Genomic DNA, 18,769 nt, shown 5'->3' on the forward strand with positions numbered 1-18,769 from the left:
GTCAGGCTGGTTTGAAAATCAGTCCTGTCATGGTGAATTCCGTAATGGGCAAGAAGCCCCAGGATAAGGATGACTTTCCTTTCTGGCTTGCCGAGAAATTCGACCAGCTGGAGGCTGTGTTTCCTAATACGAATCCTGGTGAAAAACACCGGATTCTTACGCTTAGTTTGCCGAAAGATTTGGCCCCTGAGCTTGTTGACTGTGAAACATGGGGTAAGACTTTTGCAGCGGTCTATTCGAGGTGCTTTGGCTCCCCGTCTATGTCCAACCTGTCTGCGGTCCTCAAACGTGTTCAAGATGATCACGGACCGGAGTCAGCGGTTGAATTGGGTATGCGCCTGTGTGGCTCCTTTGAGGTGGTTTGCGATCTGATCCTTGCGAATGTCAAGGGGGATGCAGTGAACTTCCAGGTGGCTAACGCCTTGGCGCTAATACCCGTCGTGGACAAACCCCGTCAGTTGGCAAGGATAATTGTGGCGGCTTATAAAATGGTTGGCCGCAATGCCAAGGGACTTAAGACTTTTTCTGATAAGGAGAAAAAGCAGCCCCAGGGACAATCTTCGGAGGCTAACGCTCAGCCCAAGTCCAAAAAACAAAATTGGCCTAAAAAACAGAATCAGGGTAAGCAACAGCAACAACAACAAACGCAGGTTTCGCGCCCTGCGTCTCAGTTGCCTGCACAGTCGGAACGTGTTTATGATTTGCGAGACCGTGCGATGATTAAGACACCTGAACGTTTTCAGGCTTCTGACCAACGCTCTCCTCGTTCCTTTCAGGACTCATCGGCTCCGTCAACCGGTGGTGGAGGGGGCGGCAGGGGCCGGGGTGGCCAGCAAGGACGTGGCCAGCCCCGCCCGCACAACGGTGCAGACAAGCAGGAGGGCTCTACGCCTCAGAGACCGCAGTTTGCCAAGAAGAAGGTCGCGGCCTTGACAGCGCATCGATATGCCCCAGATTGTGAGAACGAGGCTTCGGAATCTGACTTGGGCTCTGACCTTGCTGGACAGCGCGGCGGAGATTACCATAGTGAGAGAGGCCCTCCGTCCACTACTGAAGGTGACAGCGACTGACACTTATGTTGTGATTGAAACAGCAGATACAAGAGTTGCTCCCCCTGATAGACTTTTTGAAATTGTCCTGTTAATTGAAGGTGACATACAGCGTACCGTTAAAGGGGTATTTTGGGAAAATCTTTCGTCTACATATGACATTTTGCTTTCGGAGGCTGACTGGCCCCCACCTTTTGTGCTCGCAGCTCCACGAGGGGAGGAGGTGATCCTCCCCAGTTTCGCGAACACAGTTTCGAGAGTGGAAGCGCTGCACTTTGCAGAAGAGTGGGCTCTGGCGCTTGCACCGGCTGTGTACCGTAATCAGTGTGGCTGGGATAAATTGTCCCCGAACCACGAGATTCCTTTACGGTGTCAGCCGCAGCCTCAACATCCCATACGACTTGAAGCCAAAGCTTCGGTCGCAGCGATCCTTGAACAATTGGAATATCAAGGTGTTATTGAAACGTGTGTGTCACCGATGAATAACCCCCTTTTTACTGTAAACAAGCCGGACGGCTCTTACCGTTTGGTTTTGGATTACCGGCATTTAAACTCGCATTGCCGTAACTGTGCAGTACTGAATACTCACGGCTCTGCCCTTGTAAATAGTCTTGTGCGTAAGCGGTTCAAAACCACGCTTGACATTTCCAATGGTTTTTATGCCCATTCATTGGACAGTCTAAGTTCCCAATGGACTTCTTTCACATGCGGGGGGGTCCAAAAAATGTTTCGGCGTCTCCCAATGGGCTATAAGAATAGTCCTGGAGTATTTTCCGCCCGCATTGTCTCTCTGTTGGAGAGGGTCGACCCAGATGCTTGTTCCTATGTGGATGATATCTATCTCACGGACGACGAACTTTGGGAGCATCTGTGTCGAGTGAACAGTATTATTTGTAACTTTGCAGACATGGGTTACAAGTTTAATTTTGCAAAATCGCACATTGCAGAATACACAGTGTTGTTTCTAGGCTATGAACTAACTAATGAAGGAAAAGGATTGGCTCCTCACTTCCTGGAGAAATGCGCTCAGCTGCGCTCTCCGACAACACTGAAAAAATTACAATCTTTACTGGGCTTTTTGAATTTCGGGAGGACATACATTCCGGAATATGCCCAGCGTATCAAGCCTTTGTATGCTTTGATACAACCATCTTTTTCCAAATCATGCTGGCTGCCTGAGCATTCAGCTATTCTGCAATCTTTGCAAGCTGATTTGCTCGCTTCTGAATACTTACAGACTCGTGATAACCAGACCAACCTGGTGATAAGAATTGTCCCGGGACGGTAGGTTTCACGTACCTAACTTTTAATGAAGGAGATACAGTACCTATGGCTTACAAGTCACACTTGTACACTTCGGCTGAATTGCGTTTTTCCACTGTGGAGAAAGTTTTGACGGCTGTGCAGATGGCCATTCTTAAGGAACGTGCCCTGTCACAGGGAAAACGCATGTTGGTTGTTACCCCGTGTCCTGCCTTGGAGGCAGTTACGAAAGCCAGTGTACCTAATTCTAAAGCTTTGCACCCTCGGTGGATTCAATGGGCTGCATACTTGTCATCCCAGGATGTCATGTTTATTTTTGACGCCACTTTACGGTCGCAGGAGTTCTTACAGTATGAATTTGTTCATCCTGCTCCTTTAGCAATGCTGCCGTTGGAGGATTTCCATTGCATCATTTACACTGATGGTTCGGCGCAAGTTGCGCATGGCTCTAAACATGCCTACGTTTCCGCTTGCGCCATTGTGGTCGGTGCCATGGTGAACGATGAGTTCAAGTCCAGTGTCGTGCACACGCAGACGCTTGGGGACTGCACCGCACAATTGGCTGAGCTTCGTGCTCTGATGCTTGCATTGGAGTACGCAGATCCGAGTGTGACGACTTTGATCGTAAGTGACTCTTACTACTGTGTCCAGTCTTACAATGAGAACTTGTTCTTTTGGATTCAGAATGAATTTCGTGATTCCAAAGGTAGTACTATAAAACATAAAATGATCTGGGTCCGAGTGGCAGAACTCAAAGAGAAGTTGCCTCTCGTGTTTGTGATTCATACTCTTGGCCATCAGCGCGTGGGGGTCCACGCTGTCGGAAATTCACTTGCTGATGAAGCAGCGAAGTCAGCAGTATCAAAATACTTAGTTGCAGCAGTCACGAGGTCCAAAAGTAAGATAGATGATGACATCTTGTCGGCTGTTGCTGCTACTGAGAAGGGAAATAAATATCCTGCGGGGTTCCCTTCTAAATACACATACCACTTAAGTCCCGATAAGGTTCCTTATGTGAAAATTCCTGAAGTTGGTGAACGTTTAATTCCCAACTCGGATCGCAGGGCTTCTTTGATTACAGCGGCTCATGAAGGTGTGGCGCCTGCGCATGCGGGCGTCTCAGCCACTGTAACACAGCTACAACAGAGGTTCTGGTGGCGGGGACTTTACAAACAGACGCGCGATTATGTCCTTCAATGTGACATTTGCCAGCAGATTAAACCTTCAACTGCTGCGCGTCCGCCTCAGACACAGTTGTACATCTCTAATAAATTGCTTGGGTGCGTTTATTTAGATCACTGCGGTCCTTTTTCTTCTGATACTGCATATAAGTACATCTTAGTAGCAGTTGATTCATGCACACGCTTTGTGTGGGTATGGCCCCATCGGAACGCTGATTCACGGACTGTCATTAAGGATTTGCGAGTCTTTGTAGGGATTTTTGCCTGTGGTACCTTCCATTCGGACCAGGGTCCGGCTTTCGCCTCTAAGGCGTATAAGGATGCTATGGTTTCGTTGGGGGTCCAAGTCAAGTTTTCATCTCCGTACAGACCCGAGGGAAATAGTGTAGTTGAACGAATGAACCGTGACTTAAAGCAATCTTTGACAGCTCGAGTTATAGGCACTGGCAGAAACTGGTTAGCCCACCTCAATGGCGTGCAGAGTGCGCTTAATAATCTTCCTAGAAGGTCTATGGGTGGGCGGACCCCATACGAAATGCTCTTTGGTATCAAGATGTATGTCCCTGACCTCGACGGTCTAGACTGCAAGGCCCAGGCCACGGCCTTTGACGTAGATAAACATTGCAATGTTTTACAGGATCTACAAAAGACCAGAGACAGTCTAGCAAGGGAATATTTGCCCTCCACATCGGATGATGCGTTGCAGATCCCGGTAGTTGGCTGGCTACCCCAAGTTGGAGAACTGGTTCGAGAGAAGATCGATAACAAGAAAGAGTTTGGTCCCTCATATCGTGCACCAGTTCGAGTTCTTGGAGTGAAGGGCACAAGAACAGTCATATTACCACCACTTCCAGGTCGTAAGGAAAACAGATTTATTTCTATTGACAATGTCAAGACACACAGGGTGGCCGATTCTTCATAGCATGACACCGGCTATATCCTGTCCTTCCATGGTGAGGCATTCTGTGCTGGCTATTACTTCTGGTGCAGAACAGGAGGTGTCCCTCGAGATGCCTTCCATATCCAGTCCTTTATTAAATACTATTCCTGTTACTAACATTGATGAGCTGAACTACACCTATCCTGCTGACTTATCTATGCCAGATTTGCAGTCTCGTTTGGCCGACCAGTCAAGATTCTCTTTTGACTCTGTTTCGGAACTTTCGAAGAAACCTTCAACCATTGCAAAATATGCCACCTTATTTAAAAAACATTTTTTAATTCCCCCTTGGACATACATTTGGTTGATTCTATTTTCATTTTACCTTTTTATGTCAATTGGTTTTGTGTTTTATTTTTTCCGCCTGATCGATGGTCACTATGCTAAAGAAAGAACAGGAATTCGGTACCTTAATGGAACATTGGCCCCTCTTTCCTCTTCACATTCAGCACACAGACTGAAACGAAACTTGAATACAGTCAACATTACTGCTTGGCCTGTCCTTGATGGGATTGTGTGGGATGCGGTTAGATTTCAGATACATGGGCAAACTGAAGTGATTAATGTTCCGAATGTGCTTAGAGTAAACATGGGAGATGTGATTAAACAAAATATACGTTCTGATGATTGGGATATTCAGGCCGTAGAAGCATTATTCTCTGATTTGAAGTACTATGCTGCCTTCGATGCTGAGGATTTATATTTAGATTCTATTAATTATGGTGATTTGTTTTGTTTTCAACATTATGGTAATCATTTTTTACATAAGACAAATTCCAGGAGGGTTGCTGTAAATTATACACAGTGGGAACATTGCCCTGCTCCATTGGGAGGCAGCTCCAGTACATTTCTGAAAAAATATTCTTATTTTACAGATTTTAATCAATCAAATCCTGAGTCATTTTATTTCAAAATGACACAAAAGTCCATGTCCAAGGTTAGACTTACCGATACAAAAATGTTGTATTTGAAGTCCTTTCTAGACAGGTTAGCTGTAGATGGCTACGAGTTTTGGAAAGGAACAATTGACCTCAAATCGGTTTGGGGTACCAAAGATTGGCAGGTACAAGGCACTGAGGCTTTGCACCGAGCATGTCTCATCCCGAATCACATGTTGTTTCTAAATTCATCCGTTTTCCAGACAACATGCTTTGGATTGGCTACTTCTAAAAAATTAAATACACCAATTATCCCCGAATTAGAAGAATATTCAGGATGGGGTAATTATACTGAATTGTCCATTCGTGAGTTACAAGCTCTATTGCACAATTCATCCTTTAATATATCCAGTTTGGATCCAAAGGGTTGGCTGATGTGGCAAAGAAGTGCTGATTCTTGCCAACGTCGTTTTTTGGGTTTGGCTGAAGGGTTCACACAAGTCAGACCTGATCCCCGTTTTGAAACTGATTATACTGTCACCACTTATTCTGTGGGGAAACTGGGTCAGACTTGGTTACAACATTCCACTTTAGCTGCAGTTAAACTACATCTGTCTCAGTTAACTGAAAACGTGGATTTGAATGATTTTATAAAAGGCCCAGCTAAGGGTAGGTCTAAACGGTGGATTTATGCTGTTTACAATGAAATTTGGAAATTTTCGCAAATTGAGGCTGCTAAGCGCCTAAGAGCGATTGACCAAGCGAATTTGGAAAAAGTGCTTGCAGTTGTCGATAATAGTATTAACATGCTTTCTTCCCGAATTTACACGTTGAACAATATTGTCTCTTCTGTGGTTGACATTGTAAATGATGAAGTATCTGTATTGTACCATAGACAAAATCAATTGCGTTCTGTAATGCAGTTTGCATGGACACTACAGACTCTGAAAGCTGGTCGCGTTCCTTGGAGTTACATGAACGTATCATCCTTATTTGCCCCGTTTAATTTGACTGACAAGCAGCGCATGCTTTCTATGCGAGATGCATCGTTTTCTATGTTGCACATTGAAAAGTTAGAATCTTTGCCCTTTTCTGTAGCTGAGGCAGCTGCTGTTACATGGCTTATCCATGGTGTTATTACTTTCCCTTTTGCTTTGTATAAATTTACTAATTGTATGCGTTATATTGCAATAGGGAGATATGAACCACTAGGCAGTGCTTTCCTACATGAGGCATTGTCTTTACCATACACGTACAGATGCCTGAAGGATGGAAAGGAAGTGAATCTGAATGGTGAAGAATGCACACAGTCGCCTGACTGCTCGCTGATATGCAGACACATCCAGTTGCATGGTTCTTGTAATCAGGACCGGCCTAATGTGGCCTGTGTTTTAAAAGGCACACCGGTTCCTGCTATAGTTCCCACATTTACTTTATTGACAAACGGTAGTTATTTACTTTTGAATAACGAGGAGTGTTGTGGGTTAATGGTCGGTATCGCCTATGTGGTTACTGTATCAGAACGTGTGGTGTGTTGCAAGAACATATTATATCCACCCACGCATGGGAATTCAGATGTTTCCATCTGGCCGCGCATCCCAACCTTGAGAGCGGAGTTCAATGGTTTGAGCCGAATAAGGGCTCTTTTGTCTCAAAAGAAGTGGCCCTGAGCTCGGCCCGTGAAACTTATGTCCTTCACATAGCTAACACACGCACAGAGGTGCAGGCACTTTTAAATACTGACTTGCCGTTTCATTTCTGCGAATTAGTACATCAGATCTTTAATGCCTCCTCCACGTCCGGCTTGGCTCATTTTTTTAAATTGGTTAGCAGTGGTCTCGTGACTACGTTTGAAAAGATTTTTGGTGTTATCCCAGCTTTCTTCCATTCAATATTTTCGAGCTTGTTTGGCGGATTTCCTGTTTTGCTGGCTTTAGCTGCAGGCGTTTTGGTGTTATTCTGCTTCCTAAAACATGGATGCCCATCCTGCGCAAGAAGCCGCTCAGCCCCTTCTGACACTGTTTCGCAACCGGATGCTTGATTACTATGGCACCTTGCCGCTTGCGACCTTAAGCACGGCATTTGGATTATCGTTTCGATTTTCCTATTTCACATGTGTCCAGCCTGTGTTTCATTGCCTGAGCTGCGAATTTGACTGGGCCATTGATTTGTGTCTCTGCTTGCCGTTATCTCCTGAAGTCGATTTTAATCACCTGATGGGCCCCGTAGTTGCTCACGAGTTGATTTGTTCTGGCGAAAGGATTATGGCCTTGGCAGCGATGCATGGACTAATGGGTCAGTGGGACATCCCCGCAGCGGCGCATGAGTTTCTGGCACATAGCGTTCTTGAGAACCCACCGAGTTGTCCTCTGATGTTGCTAGAGGGTTCGGTGTTTGAGGAGGAGCACGTATGTTCTTTCCCATTGCTTAATTGGATGGCTGAACTGTTTTCGGATGATGACAGTGATTTCATGTTGGAAGTTGTGGCTACCTATTTTGCATATTCTATCCACCCATGAGTGGCTTTGGAGACTTTCACTATACGGGCACGTGACTTTTTAGTAATTCTGAATGTTGCCATTTTTCTTACGAACATTTTAAATGATATGTTCTAGGCCTGGGATTAGGCCTCAAGTTCGAGATTTTTTACATTTCTATTTGGCCACTATAGGCATTCATACATATTTTGTATTGATGGTTTTTATATACATATACATACATTTAGCTAGGCTCAATATTATTGAACTCTGCTTTCATGTTATGCCTTTATTATATTATTGGCTTGTTTCTTGACCGTCCTCGGATCATTGGGGGGGTGTCATATAGTTAATGCTTTTCTATATATTGTGTTAAGTTAGCATGAGTTTATTAAATGTTTAAACGACATATTTTCCTTCGGCTTCAGTTTGCACACGGCACATAATTATTATTGTAGCTTTCAACCTAGACGAAAGATGTGATTTATTGAGAATAATATGTTATTGCTCTGATATCAGTCGTGCCTGGTACACTTGGTACACTGTCTGCACACTGTGATCTATAGCCTCTAAGAATAACCTAACACAAGGTTGCTGGGAGGCCTGATCCTCGCACCACATTAGACATAACACAAATAATGTTGCTGCCAACATTGGGCTCTACGCGGGTTTAAGATAGAGTTACTGAGAATGCAAAAACACACTTGATGGTGCTTCGCACGAAGAGAGTTGGTAGCTGATGATGTGATCTTCTTCTGCTGACATTTAGAGGTATGGGCCCGCCCTGCTAAAACCCAAGAGAGACCTTCTTAGATATAATATAGTATGCTAAATAGGGTGCGCGAAATATAGGTGATACAAATTTCTATAGATTTTTGCATTATAATATGCTATCACCGTTCGCTTACTATGGACTAGTGACTATGCTGATAACTCTGATTTTTATAATATGTATGTTGGTATTATATAAGATACTGCGTTTGAGAACCTTGCATTGAAAAATAAATATTTCAAACTTGCACGTGTGTTCTTTTACTCCCCGTTGTGGTTTGAAATGATTATAGAGCGAAAGAGTGTTCATGTGTTCCACGATACCTGAGGTACCCTAAGTTCATGTTCTGGATTGTCTAAGTCATTGGGAGTTTGTTAGGACCAATGAGACACTGTAGCTAGCTCGGTAAGGGGATTTCTGATACTAAGGTGAGTTTTGGGTCACCCTAATTCACCAAGGTTCTAGATCTCTGTGCACAGTTCTGTGGGAGAACGGAAACCCTGCTACACTTAGGGTGCTGCGTGGGTGGCATGCAGGGGGTGACGGAGTGCTCTTGAGTGCAGCTAGTAGCAGACTGTGGGTGGCATGCAGGGTGTGACAGAGCGCTCTTGAGATGTAAGAGCAGTCTATAGTTAGACTGCAGCAGGTGTTAGACTGTGGGTGACTTGCAGGGTGTGACAGAGTGCGGTTAGGGTGCAGCAAGTGGCAGAATGTGGGTGACATGCAGGGTGGGACCGAGTTTTCTTGAGGTGCTGCGCGGGTGGCAGACTGTGGGTGGCATGCAGGGTTTGACAGAGCGCTCTTGAGATGTAAGAGCGGTTGCTAGGATGCAGAACTTGGCAGACTGGTTTGGATTTCAGGGCTGAGAAATACCACAAGGGAGCAGCAAGTCTTACACAATGATTGTGTAAAAGGAGGCGACACAGAAAATGTTCTTGAAGTGCAAGAGTGGTCACCAACCCTGAGAATGTAGATCTGAAATGGTTTCTCTTCCTCATTGCTGTAGAAATTCTCCACCAAGTCGGATGTCTGGAGTTATGGAATCCTACTCTGGGAGGTGTTTTCATATGGCCGAGCCCCTTATCCCAAGATGGTGAGTTACTCACTGCATTCTCTTCCTCTGTCTGACTACATCGGTTTCTTTCGCTCTCTAGCTCTACCCCCCTCTTCCTCTCTCTTTCGTCTTCTCCTCTTTCTTTGTATCTTTTTGTTTCTCTCTTGCTCTTGGTCAGTCTCTAGCGCTTTCTTCAACACGGTCTCTCTCTATCTTTCTATTTCTCCATCACTCACTCTGTACGTTTCTCCATGGGTCTCTAGCCCCATTTCCTGTCTCTCTCACTCACTCTGTTGGTCTCTCTCCCTCTGTCTCTCTACCACTCTCTTTCTGTGGTTCTCTCGTCCCGTCTGTTTCTCAATCCCCCCATTTACTTCTCTAGATCTCTACTTCTCTCTCCAGTAAGATTATTGGAAAGAGATTCTTTCTGTGATGGTCTTTTCACTGGTGTTTCTGTGGGTTGAGCCTAGTGGGGTGCGGTGGTCCTGGGGCTCTATCAGAACATCTTGAAATCTTGATTATAAAGTAGTGGGCACTAGGTCCATATACTTGTGATTGAAGGACAAGAACACAGTAGTCTGGTACTGGTAACTGGCCTAGGGGACATGCGCCTGGTCCCTTTTATTAGCAGGGTCACCTGAACGGTGACGCCTGTGATAGGTGGGTGTAGAGTGTAGGTACAGCACCATCCTGAACACTAGAACGAGTCACCCAGGACACTACACTGATGTCCTTCTAGGTTTCTGCCGTAGTGAGATATGAGGAAGGGCTGGTTTTTGACACGCATTTTCCTCCTTTGAGTGATGAGTAGGCCTGGGCGGTAAATTCCGTCCCGCTCGCGGGATTTGGGTAATTTCGCGTTCCGCGGAGTGCGCGGAATTGCCAGAAATTCCGTGATCCGCGGCTTCATGGAATTTTTTGCTTGTCTGCGCTTTCAAAATGCAGGGTTCACGAGATATTTCCTCCCGAGCACACAAACAGCGTTCGCAAACAGGAACAAAGCATAGGGAACGGGCGGAACAAGCAATTCCGCGTGTTCGCGGAACTCTGTGTGCTCGCTGAGAATTTGTACCATTTCGCAGAGCTTTGTGAAGCGCGACTACGCAAATTACGCCCACCCCTAGTGATGAGACACGCGAGGGTCTCACCCCTCAGACCTCTGTGGTTGGTCTGAGTAATGATAACCTAATAAGGGCCTATTATATATACAGTTACTTCAAAAAACGACTTCGTGTCAGCTTTTATAAAACTTTGCAGGCTTTGCAAAGTGCTGTAAACCTCTCCCATTGCCAGGAAGGCCGTTCAGAGCAGCTGGTAGACTGGTGGTGATTGGCAATGGTCCCGGTCTTCTATTCTGAGCCCTTACCCACCTCTGACAAAGTCCCCAGCCCCCTTGCCCCTGCTTGCCCTGAGTAAGGCCCTATTGCCAGGGATACACCCAAACCCCACCTCCTGCTTCCCTGCTGTGACCTCCTCTTTGCTTTTTCCCTTTCACACTTCCGGCATCATTTAGGCGACTGAGACTCAGACACAACTCTCAACTACCTACTGTCCCACCCTGGAGACATTCCACACCAGGAAATCATCACCGGACACTCACCCACCTTCACAATAATCAATGTTTTCTGCATGTGCCCAACTTTGTGCGCAAAGTTTAAAGCTTTCCAGGGCCTATCATATGTCATTCATATATGTTGGAATTATAATTAGTACATTGGAATGTTGAGAGCTCCATTGAAGACGATGGAGTGGCCCAGGGCCACTTAAGGCTGGCACAGACCTTCTGAGCCAACATTCCCTTGTTTGTCTTTCAGTTTCTCCCTTTTTAAACTCAGAACATTGCACCTTCAGTGGCCTTTTCCCTCCAGCTCCTTGTTTGTGGCTTGGCCTTTAACTCCCAGTCAGGGCATTTAACAAGCAGTACGCCCTCGGCAATGAGATGTAATATTAAATACAGATTGTGAGAGGCTGATAAAGCCTGTTAACAAACGAATGACCCTTTTCACTCATGCATATCATTCCTCACTGAGCAGCAAGCGAGAATCTTTTAGGATACTCAGCGTTTACAGAGCATGACCACTCTTCTCTACCACCTCCTCTTCTCATGATCTCTGAGTGACTTATGGATATGCTAATTTAAACTCTCTATTCTACCTCTTCTCAGAGCCTGAAGGAGGTGTCGGAGGGAGTGGAGAAGGGATACCGCATGGCAGCCCCTGAGGAGTGTCCCCCAGCCATCTACAGCCTGATGAGCAGCTGCTGGGAGGCGGATCCTGGGAAGCGACCATCATTTAAAAAACTGAAGGACAAACTACAGAAAGAGCTGAAAGCCTGTAAGGATGCTTAGCGAGACTGGGGGACCTCTTTTTTTTATTCATGTTCAAGGAATACTGAGGACCTGTGCAGAGACTTATGAACATCTTGCATTCATTTGGTTCAGAAAAAATGGTTTGATTGATGGATCAACACCATGGATCCAATCAATTGAATCACCGAAAGAGGAACTAGAGAACTGTGTTAACGTCCTTAATTAAAGGGGCCACTCGGTGAATGATGTCACAATATGTCTCAAAGCCCAGGCTGACATCATCAAACAAAGCAAAGTTCTAGAATGTCCGTTGTTGATGATTGCTAGCGTTGCAACACTAGATAAGGATACATTGCCCCATTCCGGAAACGAACAATATCTTCGACAGGGCTTCGCAGAAGGCCTTCAAGGAGTGTGTAGGACGCATTATGGTACTGGGGAAGATCGCTTGCACAGAAGTCTGCAGGAATATGGAGAGGGAATAATGGGGCAAGGAGAATGCATGTGATGATTGTGTTCATTGGAGGTGCAAGAGGTGAAACGAGATATTGCAACAGTGTTACTATCAAGCTGCCTTAATGGGACCTCAACTGTGTTTTATACAAAGCCATAGAGTTCCAAGTTTCAATTCTCATACTGGAAATACTCCCTTGGTGGAGAAACACTTAATTACCACATAATAGTAGGTTGATTCTTAAGCTTTAATATAGATACATTTTACATTATTATTATTACACAAAGGTTCTATCGCCAGGTCTACAGGAATACGATTACAGTAAAACATGTTTTCTGACTGAAACATATCAAAATGCTACACTGAAAATAACAACGCAGTCCTGTTTACTTAGGAGGCTTTAAAGGACCAATTGATGGACTGAATGCAGAACAATGTCATACATTCACCCCAGTACAGAGATCTTGGCCAGCATCCATTGTTTTTTGCTCACTATGCCATTATAATTTGAACCCAGCCATATGGAAATCAGTCTTGACCCTGTACCCAATGGGAACAGTCCAACCAGAACTGCCAAGCCAGGTCCTCCCTGGACTGGAAAGAAGCTTCCTAGGACCGGTTTCGGGGTTTCACCCCTCATCAGCCAGGATAGCTTGACTCCAGTGGCATCGAGAGCACAGGAGGAGATGTTACCTGTCTCCTTTACCTGTCATCGATACCTCAGTGAGATGTGAATATCTGCATGTCTCTTTGATCCTCCCAAAAAAACAGCGACAGGTGGCAGTGACAAATTGTGATGTTTAATATCTCTAAATTGATTGGTAGACAAAGTTATTTTTAGCTTTGCCTGAAGTAAAAAAAACTATTAGAAATCAAAAAATTAAAAAAGGTTTCGAGAGAAGTTGTATTGTTTATAACTGAAATGGTACTAATTCAATCCTACCAAGACGGTTTCATCCCTAATATCTAAAACATTAGAAAAATATATTTGTTTTAATTGAGATGTATTTTCTTAGCAAAAACCCCGGCGAATAAATAAACTATAGGACTTATGGCTTATCCCTCTGTATTTAAATAACTTTTTCACTTGCATGTTTTGTTCCAGTGAAAAACCCATTTTGCCCTGTGTTAGATCATTCAGAAAGCTGCAGATTTCTTAAGATTGAAACCACGGTTTTAAAGAACCCTAAAGATTTTAGATTTGCTCTTAAAGACTTTTTAAAATCCTAATATGTAATTCAGCGCCTCGTCCGGTGTAGTAAGCGATATATAGAAATTCAATTAAGCTGCATCCTATAGAGACATAGGTCCTTGTTACATGTACTCACTGTGGCGGTCCGACCACCACCACTGCGCCGGCCGTATTATTATGGTGGCGGTGTGACCGGCACAGGACCACCGCCTCTGGCGGTGGGGTGCATAAAGAAGCCTGAATATGCTAGTGGTGCCGATGCCAGCACCGACGAGCATATTATGACCTGCATATCCGCCACCCTTCTAATGGCGGGGACCCCGCCTTGAAAGGTGTGCCAGACATGCAGGTTAGATGGCCCTAAAGGGCCCCCGGCCTAATCTTGGTCTGGGGATGCATGCTGGGAGGTACTTGTTGGGTCCCCCTGGAATTGCACCCTAGTTCTTGCAAGGTGAGGCATGTATGACATGGTGCATGCCACACCGTGCAGGAACGTGCTGCAGGCCCTCTCACGGAGGTGGTATGCTGTTAAGGCTCTTCTATGAGCCTAACACAGCCACCGCCCGCCCTGGATTAACCTCATAATCCGGAGCGCGGGCTAGATCACCAAAGTCGTGATAAGGCCCATAATAACTAACCCCGGGCCGAGTACTCCGCTCCGCCTTTGGAGTTTGCGGAGTTTTACCAACTCTGCGCTCCGCTGGGAATGCGAAGTTGTCGCAAAACTCCGACTCCATGGCGGAGCGGCGAACAAGGCCAGTTCCTTAATTTAAAAAAACCCACTTACCTTCTCTTCTGCCTACCCTCCTCCTTGTCGCGGTGTCTCCCTTCTTCTGTCGTCCTCCTCCTCGCGTCCCTGTACGTATTATGTCTTGCGTGAACTGTACAGGCGCAGTTCACGCAAGATGTAATACGTACAGGGGCGCGAGCAGGGCAATAGGAGAAGGAGACACTGAGGCGAGGAGGAGGGTAGACAGAAAAGAAGGCAAGTGGGTTTTTAACATTTTCTTTTTAACCCTTTTCGTGGGCCCGGGGCGGCGCGCAGTGTAGTTCCACAGAGTTTTTTTTAAACGCCGTGGAACTAAGCGGAGCCCCACTCCGCATACTCCGCCCAGGGTTAATAATAACTATTTAACTGTGCTAGAGAATTTTTGGGAATATAAAATAACCTCAGAAGGTAACTCAAATGAAACTTGCTGTGTTCAGAATTTAAAAGGCACAGTTTTACTGTGACAAGTGTGCACTTGTGGTTGTAGTGGGAATATTGTATATGTTTTATGCAAATTCATTCACTCAGCGGTGAAGAGGATGGATTTGCAGAGCACAGTGTTAAAAGATAGTCAATGAGTGCAATACAAACTCATTTATTGATGGTAAATAATATTTTGTATGGAATCAGATAACTGTATTGTTTATTAAATAAAGTGTATATATTTTATAAAGCATTTGGCTCTTTTTTTAATTAAATAATCAAGATTGTCAAAATTATGAGAACAGTAAAATGGTAATGCTACAAAATGTGCTTTATGTGCACTTATAACATATGGTGCACTACTAACCTTTTCCACGGCTCATAAATTGGGAAACCCTGCAAGAGTATCTCATTATACCTTACCACATAATTCTCCTATCCTTGTCTTTATTTTCTAGGCTGCACCAAACTTGGTACTACGTGCACTGACAAGCCTCACCGTTTCTGCTGAATGTGTACCATAGAAAGACCTAGAACAACGCTCTAGGAAAATTAATAACACTTCCAAGATTAAATTAGAATATTAAAGTATTATGTGTGTCTTAATTGGGAATGGCATTCATACCTCTTGGCTGCTGCTTTAAATAACAAACAACATGCAATGGCTGTGCATGTGGTGGGCTCAGACCTCAACTACAGTATGATCAAAAACATGACAAATAACATGTAAATGGCACAATATTATCAATATATGTCAAAGGATGAGAGGCGGTGGAGAGGCTGCTCGACAGAGCACATTGCAAATGATGTTGCTAAAATATGTGGTACATCTCTCTTTTTTTGTGGGTGAGAGAGAGAGACAGTGTGTGTGTGTGTGTGTGTGTGTGCGTGTGTGTGTGTGTGTGAGAGAGAGAGAGAAGCGTGGTAGGGAAGAAGGGTATTGCAATCATAAGAAGGCAGGCTCTGTATAGTCATTAGAACACGCACATGCACACATTGACTACAGGAAGTAAACTGGGTTCATAGAGACATGCTTTCTTTCACTTCCTGTTTTCTTTCACTTCCTGTTTTCTTTCTCTTCTTGTGATTGTCTTCATGACCCTTGATACCAAGCATAGCAAAGGAACATGACCATGTTTGGATGATTTGGACCTGTGTGAAGGGATGCTAGCGGGGGCGACCAGGACTAGGATGACGGTGGAGGAAATAGAAATCAAAGTCAGGACAAATCATGTGATTTAACAGCAAAATAATGTAGACTTAGTAACACCCGCATACTCCAACCACTTTTACTACTGCGTGCCCAGTTATGGTCCCCATTGCACCAAAATGCAAGCGACAAACTGTTGAAAACTGGCTGATGGATGTCAATTTGTCCCACTGTTTGCAATGTTAGGTTTTGACACCTCGAGGGGCGGTTTCACTAAAGTTTTGCGCAGGATCTTACTAGGCGCAACGCCAAACACCGCAGCAATTTACCATACATTATATAAGTCCGCAAGCGCATTGCAAAATTATGTTGCACCAAGCGCATGTCCACGAAGACATCAGTGCCTCTACCCCATGGTGACCTCTGCGTCCCCTACTTGATTACAGGGTGGAATCATATGCTGCTCACTAGCGCCACCTTGTTGTTGATAGTGGTAATAAACGCCTAGTGCAGCGTTACCCTAGAAACAGTCTTGATCAAAATGTCAGACATATTGTTTTGTGAAAAAAGACATGGAAAGCACTGGCATGCCAGCTCTGTGCCAATCTTCAAAGCGAAGCAGCTAGCAAGAGGGGAGAACTTAGAGAAAACAATTCACAGTAGCAGAGGTTAAAACACAGATTTAAGAAATGTGAGTTATATATTACAGCCTTATAGCCCCCCGTGCCATGGGCTATACTGCTTGTTAAAGGCCTTTCCTTTTTTATAGGAATTTTTGCATTGGACAGTTGGTGTAAATGGTAGTGCAAATCAATGTAATTTTACAGATCATAAATGTAATAAGTAACAAAAAATAAAAAATAAATACAGCTTTGTAGTTCCACTAGTTTGCTGCACCCTAGGTAATTCAGACGGTGGCATAACAAGGTCAGGTGGTACCAGGTGCAGAAGATTTCTTGTCACCCTGGCTTGACAAAATGGCAAAGTATGTGTTCAAAACACATGTTAGCTATTTTGTCCCCCCCCCCCCCCCTTTAGTGATGACACCCGGGGCGGCCTGCATCCACCGCATCCCCCTTACTATGCCACTGAATTCAGACATTGTGCGCCAAACTGACTTTATATATACTTTTCCATACTCTGAAATATAACCGAGTCCCCCCTTACAAAACAAGCATTGACAAAATTGAAAGGTCTGGCTTTCATGTACTAATGCATGTAAACACAGGCATTCACAAATACTGTTGCATGCACAAATGCTTTTTAACACATTAAAGCCAGTCCCTTTGCAAATGCTGGGGAAGAAGTTGCAAAAAATATTTCTTTCTAAGTGGAATGTATGTGTGAGATAAATAACTGAATGTCACAAACAACAAGTTGGTTGAGTGCACTTTTCAGGTGTAAAATAGTCCCTCATTCATTGCAATGAAAGCAGTTGCTAGATCGTGGAATAATACAAGAATCTGAATCATCCAATAGAAGGAGGTGACAGGGATATACACATCCGGGGCAAAGTCAAAGCCTCACTGTGCTAACTGTTGTGTTCTTCTGTGGGGGAGTGACTGCCCTAGGGGTAGCAACCTGGGACCTACACTCCGGGGCATCTGAGTCTAACTAGGCCTGACACGTGGCCCTAGAAATAACTGAGTCGGACACTAGAAATAACTTGGTGGCTCGGTCTGCGCGCATCTGACTGCGTACGTGCGTGCGAGACCTCTCTTTATTATAGGGAGTCACATGACCTTAACGCCGCACGCTCCTGGCGTCGGGGGCGTGCCTCATCCCAGAACATAACATTCCTCCTAAAACAAGGAAAAACCAAACATAGCAACCAACATCAACAATGTCCTCAACCAGTTTGATCTAATGTCTCTCGATCGATGCTTTCAACCCCAACGCATCACTACGACATTATAACACCAGCTCACAGGCGCTGCATTCATATAAACATTGCTTGGAACAGTCTTACGTGAAATAGTTGCGTAGCCGGCATGAGGGGGTGGGGTTATCTCTCAGCCTGTGATGCAACCCTCTTTGGCTCAGCATTTCTGTTCCGGTGCCTGGGACTGTTCTTGGCGCCTCTCTGTCGGCCTCATCCGGATCTGGCACCTCCTCGAGGGCCTCAGCATCTCCGCCCACATGTTCACTCTCAGCCCTCAGATTGCTACTTTGTGTGACTTCTTGGCGAGGTGTTACTTCTGAGCATGGTGGATTAGTTGCAGTTTCTGTTCTGTCGACACTCTGCAAAGGGCATGATACAGTGGTCTCCGTATGAAAGTGTTTGAAGTGAGATACGTTGCGAGTCACTGTCTCTCGCCCCCGAACCACAGTGAGTCGGGTGCCTTTTACTCCAATCACGCGCCACGGCCCTTTCTCATAGTTGAGCCTGAACTTGCCACTTGTTACCCTGTTGCGAAGAAGCACCACATCTCCTCGGTTGAACCGGGTCGCTACTGCCCTTCTTTTCTGGCTGATCTTAGCAAACGTGGTCTTTCTTTTCTTCGCGATAACCTCCTCATTTGCTTCCTCAGGTGACCACTGGGGATGATGAGGAATGGAGTCGGTCACCACCCGTCCCATGAGGAGATGGGCTGGGGCTATCCCCGTAGTGGAGTGTGGGGTCTGTCGATAGCTTCTGAGAAATGTGAAAATGGCCATTTCCACTGACTGTCCTTTATCATGGGCGATGCGGATTACTTTATTCAGTGTCCTCATGAACCTCTCGGCCTCTCCATTGGCTTGAGGCCAGCGGGGTGTTATGCGTCTGTGGCGGGTTCCGAGGGATGATAGATAGGTGGCCAGGTCTTGCCTTTGAAATGGGGGTCCATTGTCCGTGCGGAGCTCCCGCATAGCCCCGTG

At 45.3% G+C, this 18,769-nt stretch overlaps 1 protein-coding gene across 2 annotated transcripts in view; it reads left to right on the top strand.

The window, feature by feature from the left end:
- MATK (megakaryocyte-associated tyrosine kinase) overlaps positions 1-15,011 on the top strand; it is a 123,793-nt gene extending 108,782 nt beyond the window's left edge. For both annotated transcript variants that reach the window (XM_086947101.1, XM_086947102.1), the window contains exons 12-13: positions 9,567-9,653; positions 11,779-15,011. In XM_086947101.1, the coding sequence (XP_086803227.1) occupies positions 9,567-9,653; positions 11,779-11,961 (270 nt within the window). In that variant the 3' untranslated portion in view covers positions 11,962-15,011. The remainder of the gene's footprint in view (positions 1-9,566; positions 9,654-11,778) is intronic.
- Positions 15,012-18,769: the final 3,758 nt, after the last annotated feature.

The sequence above is a fragment of the Lissotriton vulgaris genome, chromosome 12 (genome assembly GCF_964263255.1).
Source record: "Lissotriton vulgaris chromosome 12, aLisVul1.2, whole genome shotgun sequence".
In the NCBI taxonomy this organism is placed as follows: Eukaryota; Metazoa; Chordata; class Amphibia; order Caudata; family Salamandridae; genus Lissotriton; species Lissotriton vulgaris.